Source organism: Anomaloglossus baeobatrachus, chromosome 1 (assembly GCF_048569485.1).
Source record: "Anomaloglossus baeobatrachus isolate aAnoBae1 chromosome 1, aAnoBae1.hap1, whole genome shotgun sequence".
Taxonomy (NCBI): domain Eukaryota; kingdom Metazoa; phylum Chordata; class Amphibia; order Anura; family Aromobatidae; genus Anomaloglossus; species Anomaloglossus baeobatrachus.
Genome location: NC_134353.1, coordinates 502223993 through 502246093, shown reverse-complemented (window position 1 = coordinate 502246093; position 22101 = coordinate 502223993). Strand labels below are relative to the sequence as shown.

Genomic DNA, 22101 nt, shown 5'->3' with positions numbered 1-22101 from the left:
ACAGAGGATGTGGTGTGCCTTGGATCATGTGCCGTTCCCTTTCTTCTCCAAACTTTTTTCTTCCCATCATTCTGGTACAGGTTGATCTTTATCTCATCTGTCCATAGAATACATTTCCAGAACTGAGTTGGCTTCATGAGGTGTTTTTCAGCAAATTTAACTCTGGCCTGTCTATGTTTGGAATTGATGAATGGTTTGCATCTAGATGTGAACCCTTTGTATTTACTTTCATGGAGTCTTCTCTTTACTGTTGACTTAGAGACAGATACACCTACTTCACTGAGAGTGTTCTGGACTTCAGTTGATGTTGTGAATGGGTTCTTCTTCACCAAAGAAAGTATGCGGCGATCATCCACCACTGTTGTCATCCGTGGACGCCCAGGCCTTTTTGAGTTCCCAAGCTCACCAGTCAATTCCTTTTTTCTCAGAATGTACCCGACTGTTGATTTTGCTACTCCAATCATGTCTGCTATCTCTCTGATGGATTTTTTCTTTTTTTTCAGCCTCAGGATGTTCTGCTTCACCTCAATTGAGAGTTCCTTAGACCGCATGTTGTCTGGTCACAGCAACAGCTTCCAAATGCAAAACCACACACCTGTAATCAACCCCAGACCTTTTAACTACTTCATTGATTACAGGTTAACGAGGGAGATGCTTTCAGAGTTAATTGCAGCCCTTAGAGTCCCTTGTCCAATTACTTTTGGTCCCTTGAAAAAGAGGAGGCTATGCATTACAGAGCTATGATTCCTAAACCCTTTCTCCGATTTGGATGTGAAAACTCTCATATTGCAGCTGGGAGTGTGCACTTTCAGCCCATATTATATATATAATTGTATTTCTGAACATGTTTTTGTAAACAGCTAAAATAACAAAAGTTGTGTCACTGTCCAAATATTTCTGGCCCTGACTGTATCCAGGGTAAATATCGGGTAACTAAAAGCAAAGCACTTTTTGCTTGGTTACCCAATATTTATCTTGGTTACCAGCGTACACCGCTTAGCGCGGGCTCCCTGCACCCGTAACCACTGTAAATATCGGGTAACTAACCAAAGCGCATTGCTTGGTTACCCGATGTTTATCCTGGTTACGGGGGGCAGGGAGCCAGAGAGAGCATGCGCAGAAAAATCCTACGGACCGCGCTGCTCAAAAAACGTTACAGGCTGCGTTGCTCCCGCCTGGCGGTCAGTTAAAAAACGACTGACCGCATCATCAGTCACAATCCGTCACTAATAGAAGTCTATGGGGAAAACCAGGATTCCTGCAAAATATTTTGCAGGATACCGTAATTCCTCTAGGCGACGGATTGTGACTGATGCAAAACAACGGAAGTGTGAACTTGGCCTTAGCCTAATACTTGGTTGCACAACCTTTAGCCAAAATAACTGCGAACAACCGCTTCCGGTAACCATCAATGGGTTATGCTCTGCTGGAATTTTACACCATTCTTCTTTGGCAAACTGCTCCAGGTCCCTGAGATTTGAAGGGTGCCTTCTCCAAACTGCCATTTTGAGATCTCTCCACAGGTGTTCTACGGGATTCAGGTCTGGACTCATTGCTAGCTACTTTAGTAGTCTCCAGTGCTTTCTATCAAACCATTTTCTAGTGCTTTTTGAAGTGTGTTTTGGGTCATTGTCCTGCTGGAAGACCCATGACCTCTGAGGAAGACCCAAGTTTTTCACACTGGGCCCTACATTATGCTGCAAAATTTGTTGGTAGTCTTCAGACTTCATAATGCCATGCACACGGTCAAGCAGTCCAGTGCCAGAGGCAGCAAAGCAACCCCAAAACATCAGGGAACCTCCGCCATGTTTGACTGTAGGGACAGTGTTCTTTTCTTTGAATGCCTCTTTTTTTTTCCTGTAAACTCTATGTTGATGGCTTTTCCCAAAAGCTCTACTTTTGTCTCATCTGACCATGAGAACATTCTTCCAAAACGTTTTCCTCCGGTAAGTTTTGGCAAACTCCAGCCTGGCTTTTTTTATGTCTCAGGGTAAGAAGTGGGGTCTTCCTGGATATCCTACCATATAGTCACTTTTCATTCAGACGCTGACGGATAGTACGGGTTGACACTGTTGTACCCTTGGACTGCAGGGCAGCTTGAATTTGTTTGGATGTTAGTCGAGGTTCTTTATCCACCATCCGCACAATCTTGCGTTGAAATCTCTCGTCAACTTTTCTTTTCCTTCCACATCTAGGGAGGTTAGCCACAGTGCCATGGGCTTTAAACATCTTGATGACACTGCGCACCGTAGCCACAGGAACTTTTAGGTCTTTGGAGATGGACTTGTAGCCTTGAGATTGCTCATGCTTCCTCACAATTTGGATTCTCAAGTCCTCAAACAGTTCTTTGGTCTTCTTTTTCTCCATGCTCAATGTGGTACAAGTGGTACACACAAGGACACAGGACAGAGGTTGAGTCAACTTTAATCCATGTCAACTGGCTGCAAGTGTGATTTAGTAATTGCCAACACCTGTTAGGTGCCACAGGTAAGTTACAGGTGCTGTTAATTACACAAATTAGAGAAGCATCACATGATTTTTTTAAACAGTGCCAATACTTTTGTCCACCCCCTTTTGTATGTTTGGTGTGGTATTATATCCAATTTGGATTTATGACAATTTTTATTTTTTTTTTCATTGAAGACAAATTAAATGAACATAATAATCCCAAAGAATTTGTGATTACAATCATTTTCAAGAAGAAACTGAGTATTATCTGACAGAATTGCAGGGGTGCCAATACTTTTGGCCAGCACTGTAACATTTTGATAGCGGATTTCATTTTTATGGCATTGCGGTGACCAGAATGAATCAGTTTGAGGTTTTACTAATTTTCTGTTGCAGTAGTTATTGATCAGGTTAATTAATTTGATATTTTAACAGATTAGAACTTTTACTTTTTACTGCATTAGTTGAACCTGTGACTGTCTGATCACCTATACTACACATAGCAATACTTTAGTATTGCTGTATATGCAGTACTAAAAATCATGGTGTCCTTTGAAGCCAAGCGACAGGCTGTATATCAACAGGGCGCTGTGATGGCAGACACAGGGGTCTTCAGCGGACCCATGGCCGCCACAGCAACCCATTGGCATAGGGAACGATGTGCCCTTGTGCTCAGTCACTGAGTCCACTCCATAGCAGTGCTCATGAGACATAACAGTGTCAGATGATTGATGGAAGACGCGGTACTGACATCGCTGGAACAGCACCAGTCTGTGAAAGGAGTGTAAGCTGGTTTTCTTTTTATTAGGGCCCTGATTAATTCAAGAAAAGTTTGCCTAAGTAGTGGACAACCCCTGTAATAAAATTAAATCCCTTACAGCGGATGAAATTAGAAATGAACTCATTTTCTAAGTAAATATATTTCTAAAGGTGCTATTGACAATAATATCTCACTAGATGCTGGTAACAACTCATCCAATCCACACAGGGATAGAAATCAAAACATAGATGTCAATAAATTTAGTGATGTGTAATAATGCGAAATGACCCAGGGAAGAAGTATTGAACACGTATAGAGATGAGTGAACCCAAAGTTTGGTGTTCGTACCGAAGACAGACTTTATCCAAAAAAACAAAGTTTGGATTAAGTGTTCGGATGCTTTACGTATGCTGACCACTCAAGTGAGCATTGCTGGGCTCAGCTACGCTCGGTGCTCAGCCCAGTGCAAGTTGCTTGCAGTGTTTGAATGGCTCACACTGGGAGTAATAACCACAGCGTTATCAGGTGTACAACTTGGGTGTACCAAAAGAAAAGAAAAAAAAGCCCACCCTCATAAGGAAGTGTTGGGCAGGAGACCCAAACTGCCCAATTAGTGACTTCCATTGGGGTTCAAGTCAAGTCCGGACCCAAATCAAAGCTTTATCTAAAGTCTGGCTGATCCGAACTTCAACGGATCCGCTCATCTATAAACACGAGTGCTGAAATTTATTTAATATCTCGTACAAAAATCTTTATTGGCGATGACAGCTTCATGAAGCCTCCTGTATGAAGAAACTAGTCGCATACATTACTCAGGTGTGATTTTGGCCCCTTCTTCCATACAAACACTTCAAATGCTGAAGGTTCTTTGGCCGCCTCCTGTGAACTCCTAAGCTTTAGTTCCTTTCATATATTTTCTATTGGATTCATTGCAGGCGATTGGCTGGGCCATTCTGGCAGCTTTATTTTCTTTCTCTGAATCGAATTGAGAGTTTCCTTGGCTGTGTGTTTGGGATCATTGTCTTGCTGAAATGTCCATCCTTGTTTCATCTTCATCATCCTGGTAGCAGCAGATTTTTATCAAGAATGTCTTGGTACTTTTGTCCATACATCCTTCCTTCAATTATATGAAGTTTGCTCGTGCCGTATGCTGAAAAACTGCCCCATACAATAATGTTCCCACCTGCAAACTTTCCTGTTGGTATAGTGTTTTTATAGTGATATGCAGTATTCTTTTGGCCTTGTCAAACATGGTGTGTATTATGGCATCCAAAGAATTCAATTTTGTTCTCATCTGACCAGTCAATCTTCTTCAAGTATTTCACAGACTTGTCTAAATGTTGTTGAGCAAATTTTAAAAGTGCTTGAACCTCCTTTTCGTTCAGCAGTGGAGTCTAAAGGCTGCTTTACAGGCAGCGACATCACTAGCGATGTCGCTGGTGAAAGCACCTGCCCACGTCGGTTGTAAGTCACGGGCAAATCGCTGCCCGTGGCGCACATCGCTAGGATCCGTCACACGTACTTACCTGCCTAGCGATGTAGCTGTGGCCTGCGAACCGCCTCCTTTCTAAGGGGGCGGTTCATGCGGCATCACAGCTACGTCACACGGCAGCCGTCCAATAGAAGCGGAGGGGCGGAGAGCAGCCAAAGGAAAGTGACGCCCACCTCGTTGCCGGAGGTGCAGTTATGGTGTTGTTCCTCGATCCTGGGGTGTCACACGTAGCGATGTGTGCTGCCTCAGGAACGATAAACAACCTGCGTACTGCAACAGCAACGATATTTGTGATTAGAACGACGTGTCAATGAGCAGGTGAGTAATTTTGATCGTTAGCGGTCGTTCATACGTTTCACACACAATGACGTCGCTAACGAGGCCGGATGTGCGTCACGAATTCCATGACCCCGACGACATCTCGTTAGCGATGTTGTTGCGTGTAAAGCCCCCTTTACTTAGTGAGCATGCATACAGGCTATGGAGGGTGATTGCATTACATAGTGTTTTCTTTGAAATAATTGTACCTGCTGATTCCAGGTCTTTCTGTAGCTCTCCACAAGTGGTCCTTGGCTCTTGGATAACTCTTCTGATTATACTTTTCACTCTGAGATCCTGCAGGAAGCACTTTGTCATGGCCAGTTTATGGTGAAATTAAGTTCTTTTCACTTCTGGATTATTTCCCCAACAGTGCTCACTGGAACCTTCAGCAGTGTAGAAATTCTACTGTAACCAATGCCATCAGTATGTTTTGTGACAAAAAGGTTAGGAAGGTTTTGCGACAGCTCACTGGTTTTACCCAACATGAGATTTTTCTTGTGTGACACCTTGGTAATGAGACACCTTGGTAATGAGACACCTTTTTTATAAACCATCAGTTGAACCAGCTGATTTTATTCTTCACTAAGTTGCAGGATTGCTTACTAATTATTGATAGATGTTCGTTTGTGTCATGACTTTCCATGGCTTTTTGCACCTCTATTTCTTCATGTGTTAAAATACTTTTAACCGGTGTCATTTCTCATTGTTAGACATAACTTAATTTAAGGACATCTATGGTTTGCCTGTGTGGGTTGGATGGGTTGTTACTGTGAGAAATATATTTACTCACAAAATTAGTGATAGGTGATACATATATCACCTGCTGTATTTGTAAGATGCTTGCTTACATTCATATAGAGTGAAATGCTTATAATCTTCTGTAAAATGCATAATTATGTATATATACCATAATGCAACATTCACACTATTATTTTTTGTTACCTTTAAACTTCTGTTTTGCCCTCCAATTCCTTTTACAGATGTCTTGCTTCTGATCATAGTTGAACACAAGCTCACAACTCGGGTACATTGTGCTATACATTCTCCTTTGATTGCACTCCTGAAAAACATCAGTATTGTAATTTACTATTTTTTTTAATTGGTGCCGTGAAGAAACAGGATTTTGGTAACGCTCAGAATTTTTTAAAACATTTCACATACTATAACACTGTAAACAACTATAAATTTTTAAAAGTGTTTATCAATGAAAACACCATTTTCCTGCAGCCCTTATATGAGCAATAGGGCAATTATATGTAATGTATTTTTTGCATTGGGTATTGTGTCTATATAAAAAAATGCAATTCATGCTTTTTCTGCTGTAATTGATGAAACTTGCAATTATTATCTGCCCTTTTGGAGATAAGGAGTCTTCTCCTTATCTAGTAGCATAAGAGTATACACACTCAAATCCTCAACTTTCCAAACCTACAAATCTCAGGCACGTCACTTCTTTAGTGTAATTTTATTACATCAAAAACTTTTAAGCTTACGGATGCTAAAAAATAACTATATAGGGTTGAATTATAAAAAAACAGGAAAAATATTGTGCTTTTCCTTTTATCATACAGATTTTTGGGGGATTTTTTCAAATGTGGCAGAGTTAAACATATCAATAAAATACTCACATAACCACAATGACCTTTCCTCCCACAATTACAACAGTAAACAATAACTTTTGGGTTAGAAGCAGAGTGGCATTTATTTATTGGTCCCGGGGCTACCTAGAATAAAAACAAAAATGAAAAGGTTTTTTTAAAATCATGGTTGAATAATAATAATAATAAAAAAGGTTTATAAATTGTTGCAGTATAATCAGTTGCAAAGGCCAAATAGAAGTCATTCCAAAGTATGTCAAATGCATTTGTTTTTGGTTCAAATTAAATTATATTTTTATTATAAATCTAACCAGAGTAATAACTATTTAAATAAAATAATACAGCAGCACTCTAAGTACTAAGGTGTATGCAAACAATGAATATATGAAATTTGGACTGCATTAGTGCAATATAGAATATACTTATAAAAATGAAGGTGCGTCGTGGATAACATTGGCCAATTCATGAGAGCCAACCAGCCACGACAAGGTATACCTTTCTTTGATGGTACCCTAACTCAATATTTATCAAACATGTCTCTACCGATCAAAAAGCCTACAGACTGGTGCTGGGCAGTGGGTTTTTTTGTAGCATAGTATTGGAGGTGGTGAACTCCTCCCATAAGCCTAAAGGCCGCTTTACACGTATCAATATATCGTGCGTTTGCACGTGCGATCACACCCGCCCCCATCGTCTGTGCGATACGGGCAATTTGTTGCCCGTGTCACACAAACTCGGTAACCCCCGTCACACGTACTTACCTCCCGAACGACCTCGCTGTGGGCGGCGAACATCTTCTTCCTGAAGGAGGAGACGTTCAGCGTCACAGCGACGTCACACAGCAGCCGCCCAATAGAAGCGGAGGGGCGGAGATGAGCGGGTCGTAAACATCCCGCCCATCTCCTTCATCCCGCATTGCCGGCGGGAAGCAGGTAAGCTGCGCTTCATCGTTCCCGGGGTGTCACACGGAGCGACGTGTGCTGCCTCGGGAACGATGAACAACCGGAGCACAGAAGGACGTTCGATTTTTTTGAAAATGAGGGACGTGTCAACGAGCAACGATAAGGTATTTTTACTCGTTCACAGTTGCGCATTTGTGTTACACGCTACGATATGTCAAACGAGGCCGGATGTGCGTCACTAACGACGTAACCCTGACGAGATATCGTTAGCTATATCGTAGCGTGTAAAGCGGCCTTTAGGCTAAGTTCATATGTCAAGTAATCATCTGATAGAATGGATCCAGCAGCAATCTTTTGCAAAGATGTTATGTAGACACCACTTTTTTTGTCCATTTTTAAAAAATGGATATCAGCTGGATCCATTTTTTAAACATTGACGTCTGTGGAAAACGGATCTGTTAAATAGTCATCCATTATCTTCCAATTGAAACTGATTCAGTAAGCAAAAAAAGGATCACCTTCAAATGAAAGAATAACAAATTGCTAATTAACGGATCTGTTTTTCATAGACTTCAATGTTAAACAAATCCAGTTGAATGAAGTCATTTATTTATTTTTTTTAAATGGACAAAAAACAAGCATCTGCACAATTTTTTGCCAAAGGATTGCTGCTGGATCCATTCTATCGGATGATTTCTGGACATGTGAACATAGCCTAAAGCGGTTTTTACTTAATGCTGGATCTTACCTGCCCTTTAAATTTGTAGACTTTTAGCTGGGAAAGGCATGTTTGATAAATATTAGGTTCGGGTCCCATCATAGAAAAGTACACCTTGCCGTGGCTGGTGGGCTCTCATGAATTGGCTAATTTGTGCACTAAGCACCTTCTTTTTTACAATTATATTCTATATAGTAGTAATGCAGTCCAAATTTCATATATTCAGACACCTTGAAAAATTCATTGATGCATGCAAATTAATGGTATATATAGGTCAAAAAGTATGTCTGACATTCTTTTTATCAGATATGTGAACCTTGCAGCGTTAAACATTGTCAAAATTCAGTGCCAATTTACATATGGTAGGATTTTTTTTTTCTTTTATAAGCAATGCAGTAAAAAATAGCTACACTGGTTGTACGAGATTGTCAAAAGAGTCTTCACTCCCATAACAGTATTACTCCTCTGCACTTTTATTAAAGTGCCTCTAATGTTCATAAGGCAGATATAATAAATAAGCTTCAATTACTGTTACAGTATATTTCACACTTTTGCAGCCACTGCACAGCACAAATTTTATAAACTAGAAAAAAGAACGAGGCAATCACACATTGAAATAAGTGAAATATTAAACCTGTATGAATTTAGTATAAATATATACTGTACAGAGCGATGTAGTAGAGCTGACAATGGTCGTGGCTTCTCACTGTGTATAGACTATGTCTGTACAGTGCGTGAAGCAGGCTGACACTGAGGGTATGACTCGTGCAGTCTTGCACTGGCATCCCCCTACATGGCCTGACAATCTCCAGACAGGAGTGCCTCAACTACCTGGAAATATATGCAGCTTAGGCTACTTTCACACATTCGGTTTGAGCACTGTGGCTCAATCCGGCTGTGAAACCTATGCAACGGATGCGGTGAAAACACCGCATCCTTTGCATAAGCTTTTACATGCGGCCCGTCCGTTTTTTTCCGGTTGCGGCACGCTACTGAGCATGCGCAGTAGAAGAAACCACATGCGGCGGCCGGATGCGGTTTTTGCCGCATCGCGCCGCATCCGGCGTCCATAGGCATGCATTGAAAAATGCGCCGCAGCGGCCGGATGCATTTTTTTTTGCCAGAGCAAAAAACGTGCTAGGGAACGTTCCATCCGGCCGCCGCATCGGCTAAATCTGCCGCATGCGGCAAAAAACGGACGGAACGCAAGCCCATGCGGCACAATGCGGCGCCAATGCGACTGATTGTGGATGTGTGCCTGGTCCGGACCTGTGTATGAGTGATTTGGTTTGGTCATTCACTAAGAATATCATGCTTAAGATACCTTCACTTAAGTTAGGACTTTGTTCCATCAGTCTGTTCAGTATTACTGCCATCATCAACCCTTTTGCCTTCCATTTGGCTTTACTTGTGGTATAGAAAATCCACAATGTGTTCCAAAAGTCTGTATTGAAGATGTTTGTGGGTTCAGGAACCTCCCTCAATACTTAGTTTGCAATATGGTCAGAAGTGAAATAAGGACCATGATGATTGTTTAAAGGGGTTGTCTGGTCTTTTGAAAAAAGTCTGCAGTCCCTTTATGTCACTGCAGACTTCCTAATATGTACAGTGTGCACACCGCATACTGTCAGGATTCTCCGGTATTGCTGCCAGTCTTGTAACCACAAATTTGCAATTTGTATACTTCTGGCCACATTCCAACTAGACGTGCTCAATTCACCAGTATTGAGGGAGGCCAAGCACATTTTAGTTTGGATGTGTCCGGAAGTATGCAAATCGCAAACTTGTGGTCATGCAATATTGGAAAATCCTAACAGGAATCAGGAGTCTGTAATCACAGTGACTGTAATCTTTTAGCTGAAAAATAGACAGCCCGTTTACCAAAATATATATCTGCAGAATACCACAAAATTGTAACAACTAACAGTGCGAATATTTATTTTGAAATGTAAATGGATAGCGGAGTTCAGCACTATAATGTAGAGGCTAGATACTGGCTAAAGAAAAAAAATCTATTCTGAATAATTAAACACATCTTTTAGTCTGGGACATGCTTTTTTCAATGAGATGTCATGCTGAAAAAAAAGTTGATAAACTCAATGAAGAGGGAGACTAGTGAATGCATTTCTTCTGCTTTCTTTTGTTACGATCATTTAAATAATGTCTATTTGTTGGATGATATCTTGAAGATTACTGCACTATCAATATATAGAAAGTAATAGCCTGGTTGATAGCATTACCTATAAGGAGCCCATCCCATCCGCTTTTCTTGCTGAGAACCTTTCATGCACCAGTAAACTCGGTAAATATCAGAAGATAAAGGATGAGTCTACCACGCCAAGGATTTAAGTCCTAATGTCTCCTCAAAGTGCTGGTGATGCAAAGATTACAAATCATTTTTTCTTAAATGTGATTTTTACATAACCCTTTTTTCTGCTTGAGTAGTTAGTCCAGAATGAATGAATGCCATTAAAACACTTAATCATTATCTGGGAACTGGCCTCCACTACTAGGAATCTCCATGACAAAGACCAGAAGATCAGACAGGAAAACTGTCTCAGCTCACTGTGCCTGCTGGCAATATTATATGCAAATAGGGCCTCTGGACAGCTCCCCCAGTGACCTTGAACTGGCCCTTATCGGAACTGACTTGAATATGTAGTTTCTGTTTGCAAGCTGAACCTGATTACTATGCATGATCAAGAGTATTAATTAAAGACAGAAACTCCTGACATGAATAATTACAGACACCTAAACCTTTCAAAGGCTTCATGTCATAAGAATTTCCATATTAGAGCGTTCCTTTACTTGGCGTTCAGGAATGTTCTTGTATTTGGTTTAGCACACTGTATACAAATCAATTACTGTATGTGGATTTGCATTTTGGTGACATTGCATCCGAGTTTTGTCCCCTTTAAACTGTAAAAACACGTAAAAATACACCCACGTTTGCCTTCATGAACCAAGCATATCTGAGATAATTAACTTCTATTAACGCAAATGTCACTTAAAAATGGATCATGTACCCACTAGGCTGTGTTGTGAGTGAAGTAACTAAAATTACCGGTGACAACCTCTTTGCGTCTGATTGAAGTCTACTGAAAAGGATGCAACATGGTGCAGGAAATGATAATCAAGAACAACAAAGGAGAGAGGTTCCTGCTGATGGACTGGAGTAACATTTGTGGTGAACGTTACACCACTAAGCGGCATAATCTTTGATTGAGTAGTCAGGACTTGCTTACAGTTTTGTGACAAATTGAAAGCAAAAACACATAAAAAAAAAAGAGGCAAAAATGCAGCGTATGCACACAGCCTTAGGCCTCGTCACACACAACGAGATTGCTAATGAGATCGTTGCTGAGTCACAGTTTCTGTGACGCAGCAACGATCCCGTTAGCGATCTTGTTATGTGTGACACCTACCAGCAATCAGGCCCCTGCTGTGAGATCGCTAGTTGTTGCTGAATGGTCCGGACCATTTTCTTCAAAGGCGATGTCCTACTGGGCAGGACACATCGCTATGTTTGACACTGTGTGACAGGGTCACGGTGACTGCTGAGATCGTTATACAGGTCACTACTGCGACCTGTATCATTACGGTGTCATTGGTAAGGTTTGACTGTGTGACATCTCACCAGCGACCTACCAGCGATCCCTATTAGGTCGTATAGTTTGTCGGGATCGCTGGTAAGTCGTTGTGTGTGACTGGGCCTTTAGCCACGCAGTTATTCAAATAGAGATCAACTGTCTGCAGTCTAAGTGTGACAAATGATTGCATTATAAATACATCTGTATCTGGGAGGCCTAATGAGTCAATTTCTTAGGAAAACCAAAACAACACTAAGGCCGGTTTCACACATCCGGCTTTTCGCCGGTTTGCCGGATCCGGCGCTCTCCCATACAGTGACTACAGTACAGTGACAGCGCAACAAGCGCCAGTCACGTGCTGTCATGTGACCGGCGCATGTGACTCGGAAGTTACAGCGCTGTCACTGTACTGTATTGTCTGTACGGGAGAGCGCCGAATCCGGCAAACCGGCGAAAAGCCGGATGTGTGAAACCGGCCTAAGTAAAAAGTCTGGTGTAGGTTAACTTCCTCAGCTCTGCTGTAAACTAAGGGATACATTGTTATACTCAGGATCTCTTTGCTTAATTTATGCTGTACTCAGATGAGGTAGCAAAAACCTGCTGACAGATTCCCTTTAAGCTATGTTCACATGGCAGAAATTTGGTCAGTATTTTACATCAGTAATTATAAGTCAAAATCAGGAGTGGAACAATCAGAGGAAAAGCATAATAGAAACACGGCACCACTTCTGGATTTTTCACCCACTCCTGGTTTTGGCTTTCAAATATTTAAAGGGAACTAACCACCAGGTTTTTACCCTATAAACTAAAGGTAGTGCCATAATGGTGGTAGGATGCTGGGTAAAATGATACCTTAAGCTGATATTTATCCTAGTTTTGATTGCAGAGTAATCTTTGTCCAAACACCTGAAAGTTACATAATTTGTGCAGTGCCTTGAGCATCAGGTTGGGACTTTGTGGGTTGGGTCTTTCGTAATGATTCCTTCCCTGGCTGCCTGCCTCCCCTCTATTTCATATCTCCCCTCTGCCTCCACGATTAACGCTATGTCAATACTATTTTCAACTTTTTCTCCAAGTCTTAAATAAAATGGCGCCCATATTAGCGCATGCGCATTCCGTTATCTCCGATGCCACTTTATTGAAGACACTGTAAAGACAAATATGAGAGGAGGCAGCGCATTGGCAAATTGAATTTGTAGCAGTGCATGCGCCGACGCTCATTTATCTCAACTGTCTTTAGTTTATAGGGCAAAAACCTGCTTAGTTTCCTTTAAAAATTAAAATACTTAGCTTGTGAGGGTAGCCTCTTTAGAAGTTATTGGTTCATAACACCACCCAATGGATGAGGTTTTGTGTAGCTGTACAGATCCATAATATGGAGATTATAGATGATCCAATGCAAGTCACATTACAGAGGTATTCACTAGAAATGTGCGAACCCAAGATTCGGTGTTTGGTGTTCGTACCAAACACAGACTTCACAAAAAAAAACATAAAAAAAAAAACACAAAAAGCTGTTTGGGTGCTTTAAAAGGAAAATCACTCATGCAAGCATCACTGTGTTTTGGTACGATTAGCCCAGTCCAAGCCGCTTGCAGTGTTTGACAACAGGAGGTTCAGGTCAAGTCCGGGTCCCAAACTGAACTTTATCTAAAGCCCGGTTGAACCCGCCGAATTGAACTTCCACGGGTTTGCTCATCTCTAATATTCTGCCAGGAGATGCAAGCCTGTGAACTCTGACCTCACCTGAGGTCACAGAGCTTAATGAGGTCACCTGAGGTCAATTTACCTGAGATCAAAGTTGGGGTACCGTGGGAGCCTCCAGCTATGGCCACAAATAAACTGAGTGATGTCACCGCTCATCACTGTGGCTCAGTCATTCTTTGCTTGAAGCCCACAGCGTGCAGCCATGTTCTGTGCCCGTGCGCTCTGCTTTCAGTATGTATGTAGGAGAACTGGAATAGTTATGGAACCTTGTGTGGATTACATCAGAATTGGGTGTTTTGGGGTTAATATAGGGGAGAAAGTGTCTTTTGTATTTTATTTCAAAGAAAGAATTTTTTTTCTGTGTTTTATTTCTTTTCACTTGCAGATTAGTGAGGGGAGTCTCAGACACCTCCCATTACTAATCTAGGGCTTAGTGGGAGCTGTGAGCTGTCATTAACCCCTTATTACGCAGATTGCCACCGCATCAGGGCAATCTGGATAGCAGAGTAAAAGTTCCAGGAATATTGCATCTAATGGATGCGACAATCCTGGGTGGCTGCAGGCTGCTATTTTATGCTGGGGGGCCCCAATAACCATGGGTCCTCCCCAGCCTGAAAATACCTGCCCTAGCTGTTGGCTATCAAAATCAGGTGGGGGAGGGAAACCACATGTCAATTTTTTTAAATTATTTAATTTAAAGCGCTTGCTCCAATCCACCAAACTCCTTCTACCACCATTGTTAAAGTGTCTGACTCTGGTCCCCATAGACTAATAAGGGGACCGGCATCTGCCAGATACCTTGGATCAATTCTGGGACTGAACTAGGTTGTTTTTTCTAAACCCAGTTAGACCCACCGATCCAGGGTATCTGGAAATCCGCCCATCACTACTCTTAACTATAGCAATCTTTATTTTATTATCCATATGATTTTACTACTTTTCTAGCATTGTAATTATAAATAAATAAAAAAAACTCTGGAGAAAAAAAATGATGTTTCTTCTTTAGAAGATATAGTAAAATGATTATCATCCAATGAATTGTCATTTAGAAGTCAATGCCAGTAATAATGTATGAAGGAAAAATGCTGACAGATCTGACATGTGGTTCATTTCCCCATGAAAAATTGTATATTAAGAGGAAAGTTATGTTAATATTTCAGAAGTTATTCTCTCCTAATATCGCCACTCCTTTGTATGCCATCAAACAGATCACAACAGAGAACATCTGAAGCAGCAAGCCCTCAGCTGAAGCATGAGGAATTACACTCCTCATTTCCATGGATTGCCACTTTATGATAAATAAGCCGCAGCCATGGGTCTCACTAACAGGTCCAAATAATGAATTCTCACGGATGCAAATGCTACACGGTGCCTTTAAGGCTTTATTGTTCCCTTTTGTCTTTAGGGCTAATCCAACTGTCAAGAGAAGAAGGAGAAGAAGATAACCTGGTCTTTGGCAAACTGAAATCTAACTGCCTGTTCCTATCGAGTAGAAATAAAAAAGGACTGAAATGTTAACCAGGAGTTTCTCTTAAAAAGGACAAAAAGCCTACAGCGTGTGTGGAACAATGCATAATATATGCAAGATTGGCTGATAGCAGCAATTCACTCCATGAATAAATGTAAATCAATGGCTCCAAAATCTTCATGGCTTAAAACGCATCCCAATTTTCTCCAAAAGGTGGTGACTTTTATCCACTGGTCCATAGCTAATTTTACATGCAATGCAAAAATGTTATTCAAATGGGGCCAGAGCATTAAACTTCAGCACTTTCCCCGCATAGCTCTCAGCACAGTTATCTTTCCTCCATTTTAATTTTAAAGTGACTTAGCAACAGCTTCCCTTGAAATCCCCGGAGGCTACCTACAGTACAGAGGATCACGAGCCGCGAAGATTTATGACATCAATACAAATGCTTCTTTGCAGTAATGTGCAACTTTAAGTGAAATCACTTTCTAAGGAGATATACTGCCGCTATCTATATTTTATTTGCCATCTTAAACATATCTGGATCTTTATAGTCTTATTTTTTCTCTCCTAAATGTATTGCTTCTCTACAGTTCTCGCTGCAGATGGACTGCATAAATAAGCAATGTGCTATGAGGCTTCAGACTAGCCGATAAACCCCTTTCAATTTTCATGCCAGCTTCTTCTTTTGTAATTCAAATCCGCCTGAAAACTGGCAGCTCTGAAAACTGAAACAAGCACTGCCACAAATACCTTGTAATGCTATCGACCTTGTCTGCCCATGCAGTGAGAAAGGGGGATGCATATGTGTCTGCACTCATCCAGATAACAGAACTCATTTTTTCTCTCCGGATAACAGGAGCCAACGCAGGCCTCTGGACCAAAGGCAGTCATTACTAGGAGAACAGGAGCCCATGTCTCTCCAAAATACCTAGTGCATGTATTACATGTACATATAGAAGACGCACATGCATGCAGCACACACCAGCTGTGGGGTACGTATAGCATAGATATGGAGAAAACGCATAAAGGATTGCTGACCTGCCTGAACTACACATCAAAGGCATTCACTCACTGTTTATATGTATTCGAAAACCCAAATTATGGAACTTCTGGAACTTTTTGTTTTACTATTGCATGGTTCTGTAACCACTCTACAGGTTTTTCCCATCTCCAAGATCGTAGCCCAATAATGATAATAAGAATATTATTGAATGTTCTCAGTGAGAGGAAAAAAATTATAATCTTGTGATACCTTTTAATGGCTAACTAAAATAAAATAAAGTGATGTTACAAAGCAAGCTTTCGAGACATCTCAGGTCCCTTCATCAGGCATGGGATGCCTGATGAAGGGACCTGAGATGTCTCGAAAGCTTGCTTTGTAACATCACTTTATTTTATTTTAGTTAGCCATTAAAAGGTATCACAAGATTATAATTTTGTTCCTCTCACTGAGAACATTCAATAATTTTTCAACTGGCTAACACGGTACCAAAACCTTTTCACTTGTAAATAAGAATATTCGCACATACAGTGGAACCTTGGTTTACGAGAACAATCCGTTCTGGGAGTGTGCTTGTAAACCAAGTTACTTATCTAACAAAGCAAGATTTCCCATAGGAAATCATTGCAATGTAGACAATTCGTTCCACAACTTATTCAATGTCCCATCCTGGTCCCCTATTGTGCCATTCCACACACACACACACACACACACACACACACACACACACTATGCTCACCTTACCTTCCGTTCCATAGTCGGCCTCCTGGTTCTTGGTTGACCGATGTCGGACCTACCTTCCGCTGCCAGAGCGCTGACGTCAAAGGCAGGAGCCGCTTGCCTATGATTGGCCAGCTGCTTTTGAGTAGCGGGTGACATTGGAAGTTCCTCCATTGTCGCAATGGTTACCCAATATACATCCTGTACCAGTGAACTACAAGAACCAGGAGGCCGGCGAGGGAACAGAAGGTAAGGTGAGCATAGTGTGTGTGTGTTTGTGCGGACTGCAAGAGCGGGTCAGAGCTCGGTGAAAGTACGAAACCGGAAGTGTGTGCGGTGAGTATTTGCTTGTACAGGAAAGCTTGCTCGTAAATTGAGTTACACATTTACAGCAAGCTTTGCTCGTAGAGCGAAATGCTCACACACCAGGTTACTCGTAAACTGAGGTTCCACTGTACTTTCACTTAAACATGTAGTATAGTTCTCCTGATTAGCCATGTCTCTTACCTCATGTGCAGGCATTTGCAGCTTAGATATCCATGGTTACTTCCACTCACATAGTGACAGTTGTTTGTGGTCGTAACCATGGCTACATAAGCTGCAATGCCCTGCACATGAGGTAAGAGACATGGCTATATCAGGAGAACTATAATACATTTCTAACTGGGGGTATTTGCTAATATTATTATCATTACTAGATCTACTACATATTGGGATAGAATCTTGGTGATGGGAATACCCCTTTAAGTCCATTCCTTTCTATCAAGTTTCTTCTAGTACAGTACTGGCTAATGTTTCATTATTTTCATGATGTAGTTTAGGCTGCTTTCACACCTCCGGTTTTTGCTCTGCGGCACAATACGGCACTTTGCAGGAAAATCGCAACCGTTTTTTTATGCTGCCGGTTGCGTTTTTTCTGCATAGACTTTAATTAGTGCCGCATTGTGCCGCAAGGCCTTGCGTTCCATCCGTTTTTTGCCGCATGCGGCAGATATAGCCGATGCGGCGGCCGGATGGAACGTTGCCTGGCACGTTTTTTCGTGCGGCAAAAAAAACCGCAGCGCGTCGCATTCGGCCGATGCGGTGCATTTTTCAATGCATACCTATGGCGGCCGGATGCGGTGCGATGCGGCAAAAACCGCATCCGGCCGCCGCATGCGGTTTTTGCCACTGCGCATGCTCAGTAGCATGCCGCAAGCGGCAAAAACCGGGAAAAACATGGGAAAAACATGGGAAAAACCTATGCAAAGGATGCGGTGTTTTCACCGCATCCGTTGCATAGGTTTCACAGCCGGATTGAGCCGCAGAGCTCAAGCCGGATGTGTGAAAGCAGCCTAAAAGAAACCTGTCACCTTGACCAGATAGGACTATCTGAGAGCAGGAGAGGTTATGCAGATTTAAATAGCTTAGCAGAAAAAAAAAAATCAGCATAAGGCCCTGTGCTTTCTGAAGACAGTCACATCCAAAAATTGCAGATGTGACTGGGTCTGTTGGCATCGCATCAGCAAGTATTGAAAATAGCACTGTGTTGTCTGAAAATTGGATAAGACTAACGCATACTGTGATATTTTTATTTTTTTTTTTAACAATCTTAAGGGATCATCCAGATTTCAGTAATTTTTCTTATGTGCAAAAAAAAAAAAAAAATAGCTAAATTTTCATCAGTGTATCAAACAGAAAAATCGTCCAGCATTAGGATGGCATCCAAGTATCTCTGTGCCTACAGACTTGCATTGGAGAGTTTGATCAGTGGCTAGAATGGCAAAAGTATATAATATTTATTCATTTATATAGCACTATTAATTCCACAGCACTTTACATACCGTACATCACCAACACTGTCCCCACAATAGAAATTCCCTATCACTATGTCTTTGGCTATAACACAGGGATAAGTGAATGAGGCCTCACTCCATATGTAAAATAGTTCATGTGACTCTCATTGGTTAGTGTACAGACTGATGATATTTTACATTAGGAAAATTAAAAAATGTCCTTACTAAGTTAGTAATAAAAGCACTGCCCCTTTATGAGTGAGAGACTGAAGGCGGCTCCCCATAGTCTAATATTTTTCACCTAGTATGTGCAAATTAACTATGCAAACAGAGATCTGTGCTGCTATCCTTCCTACTGGATGTACGGATATATGAAACAATATAAGGCTGTTTGCACATGATGCTTTTTTATGCGTTTTTTTCTTGCAGATTTTAATCAATCTGCAAGGGAAAACGCATTGCATTGTTGTTGTTATTGTTTATTTATAGAGCACCATTGATTCCATGGTGCTGTACATGAGGGGGTTACATACAGAATACATGTACACGTTACAATAGACAGACTAGCACAGGGGGAAGAGGGCCCTGCCCTTGCGGGCTTACATCCTAAAGGATTTTGGGGAGGAGACAGTAGGTGGGGTGTAGGTGGGGCGGCAGCTCCGCACGGTGGTGGGGCGGCAGCTCCGCACGGTGGTGGGGCGGCAGCTCCGCACGGTGGTGGGGCGGCAGCTCCGCACGGTGGTGGGGCGGCAGCTCCGCACGGTGGTGGGGCGGCAGCTCCGCACGGTGGTGGGGCGGCAGCTCCGCACGGTGCATCAAAGTCTATGAGAATCCTGAAATGCTGTGCACAAGTTGCAGACTTTTCCTTGCAGATTAGGGTGCAGAAAAAAACTGCATCAAACAATGGACATGTCAATTGTTTGAGTTTTTTTCCAGTGTCTTTCCTATCACAATGCAGAAAAAAAAACCCAGAAAACCCGCACGTTTTTCCTGCAGCATTTTTCTTGCCAAGAGATTTAGTTTTTGGTGCAGAGAATCTGCTCCCAAATCTACAATGTTAACACATACCCTATGGCTATGTTCACACAGGGCGTTTTTGCCTTGGTTTTATGCAACTCCATGCTAATAAAACACTTTTTTTTTACAGTCCCAGCGAAGTCTATGAGATTTCTGAAATCTCACGCGTGCGCGCACACACAAAACACACACACCCCTGCGGATTTTATTTTCTCACTGTTTTGTCAAATACCTGCATTTTTGCAACATTTTTAAAAGAATGAGCATGTCAATTCTTTGCAGCATTTTTGCAACAGTTTGGATTGAAACAACCCACCTTTTAGAAAAAACATTGCAAAAACGCCACAAGAAATGAAACAAAACACTGCGACAAAAACTGCACCAAAACCGCAGTCCTGTCACAGGATCAGGTTTAGGTCAGGAAAAACAGAGCTGTAAAAACGCCCTGTGTGAATATAGCCTTAGATAGGCTCCTGTGTAAAATGGAACATCAGGAAGAGAAAGTTAGAAGTATCAGTTACAAAGTAAAAGCCATTAGAGCTCCTCCCTCAGATTGTCTGCTGTGTACATAGTGAAAGATTCAGATATCTATGTTAGAAGTACCTGAATAAATGCTTTAAAGGAAAACATGCTCTCCTTTTGAAGAGTAAGGCTGCTTTCACACATCCGGTTTTTGCTCTGCGGCACAATCCGGCACTTTGCAGGAAAATCGCAACCGGCTTTTTTTGCTGCCGGTTGCGATTTTCCTGCATAGACTTTAATTAATGCCGCATTGTGCCGCATGGCCTTGCGTTCCATCCGGTTTTTGCCGCATGCGGCAGATTTAGCCGATGCGGCGGCCGGATGGAACGTTGCCTAGCACGTTTTTTCGTGCGGCAAAAAAAACCCGCATCGCGCCGCATTCGGCCGATGCGGCACATCTCTCAATGCATGCCTATGGCGGCCGGATGCGGCGCGATGAGGCAAAAACCGCATCCGGCCGCCGCATGCTGTTTTTGCCACTGCACATGCTCAGTAGCATGCCGCAAGCGGCAAAAACCGGACGGGCCGCATGGGAAAAACTTATGCAAAGGATGCGGTGTTTTCACCGCATCCGTTGCATAGCTTGCACAGCCGGATTGAGCCGCAGAGCTCAAGCCGGATGTGTGAAAGTAGCCTAACACTCTTTAGTATCAACAGCTTCAACCTCATTCCTCTAGGTTGTATAATACACAGAGGAACATCTTAAGGCCATGTCTCACTAAGCGACATCGCTGCTGAGTCATAGTTCTTGTGACGCAACAGCGATCTTGCTAGCGATGTCGCTGTGTGTGACATCCAACAATGACCTGGCCCCTGCTGTGAGGTCGCCGGTCATTGCTGAATGTCCTGGACCATTTTTTGGTCATTGCTCTCCCGCTGTGAAGCACACATCGCTGTGTTTGACAGCAAGAGAGCAACGATCTGAATGTGCAGGGAGCCGGCTTCTGCGGACACTGGTAACCAAGGTACACATCGGGTAACCAAGCAAAGGCTTTGCTTGGTTACCCGATATTTACCTTGGTTACCAGCATCCACAGCTTCTAGAAGCCGGCTCCCTGCACACGTAGCCAAGGTACACATCGGGTAACTATAAGCAAAGCGCTTTGCTTAGTAACCCGATGTGTACCGTGGTTACGAAGCACAGCGTCGTTACACGGGTCGCTGGTGGCTGATCTCTGATCGCTGTGGAGATCTGCCTGTTTGACAGCTCACCAGCGACCATGTAGCGACGCTCCAGTGATCCCTGCCAGGTGAGATCGCTGGTGGGATCGCTGGAGCGTCGCTAAGTGTGACGGTACCTTTACTACATGGCTGATAATATTCTGTATAAAGTAAAGTTTAAGCTCCTGGCGGAAGGTGAGCATTTTCAACCAATTTGCATTTTGTTGATTTGTCATACATTGGTGAATTTATCATGTTTTCACTTTAGTTTTGGAGAATTTGAGAAAAATAGGAGAATGTATTCTCCTGTATAGAGCAGTGAGTTGACAAAATAGTGAAATAGGTAAAAATTCTGTCAGATTTCAGTCCCCAAATCCCCTTACAAATACTGTAATCTTCTCACAGCTGGTGCCTTCTAGAAAAGAAAACCTCACCAGATTTTACACTCATACTGGCAAAAAGAGTAAAAACTCCCAGTATTTCTAATTGATATGTATTTGAGAAAATGTTTATAACTTAATCTTCAGTTACTTAGTGTTTTTTTTTTTATCAGTAGTAATAGGTCCTATAATCTGTCAGCACTATCCACTCCATAATGTGTTCAGATTATTAGGCTGTTGAGGATAAGAATTAAGTAACCAAAAATACTTAATTCAGCCATTTCATAGACTCAAATATATAGTTTAGTTGATGTAGCCTAACATATATGTATGAATGCTTTTGTTTCTTACTAACATATTATATATATATATATATATATATATATATATATACATACATACATACATATATATACACACATATCTATATACACAAACATACATATACATACATAAATATATATATATATATATATATATATATATATATATATACAAACATACACACACACACATATA

The 22101-nt window shown here is 41.8% G+C and overlaps 1 protein-coding gene across 1 annotated transcript in view; it reads right to left on the bottom strand.

Annotated features, from left to right (window-relative positions):
* Positions 1-22101, bottom strand: part of ZCCHC7 (zinc finger CCHC-type containing 7) — a 232265-nt gene that overhangs the window by 5375 nt on the left and 204789 nt on the right. The window contains exons 7-8 of the mRNA XM_075338648.1: positions 6650-6745; positions 5964-6081 (exon numbers count right to left, since the gene is read on the bottom strand). Coding sequence (XP_075194763.1) covers positions 5964-6081; positions 6650-6745 — 214 coding nt within the window. The remainder of the gene's footprint in view (positions 1-5963; positions 6082-6649; positions 6746-22101) is intronic.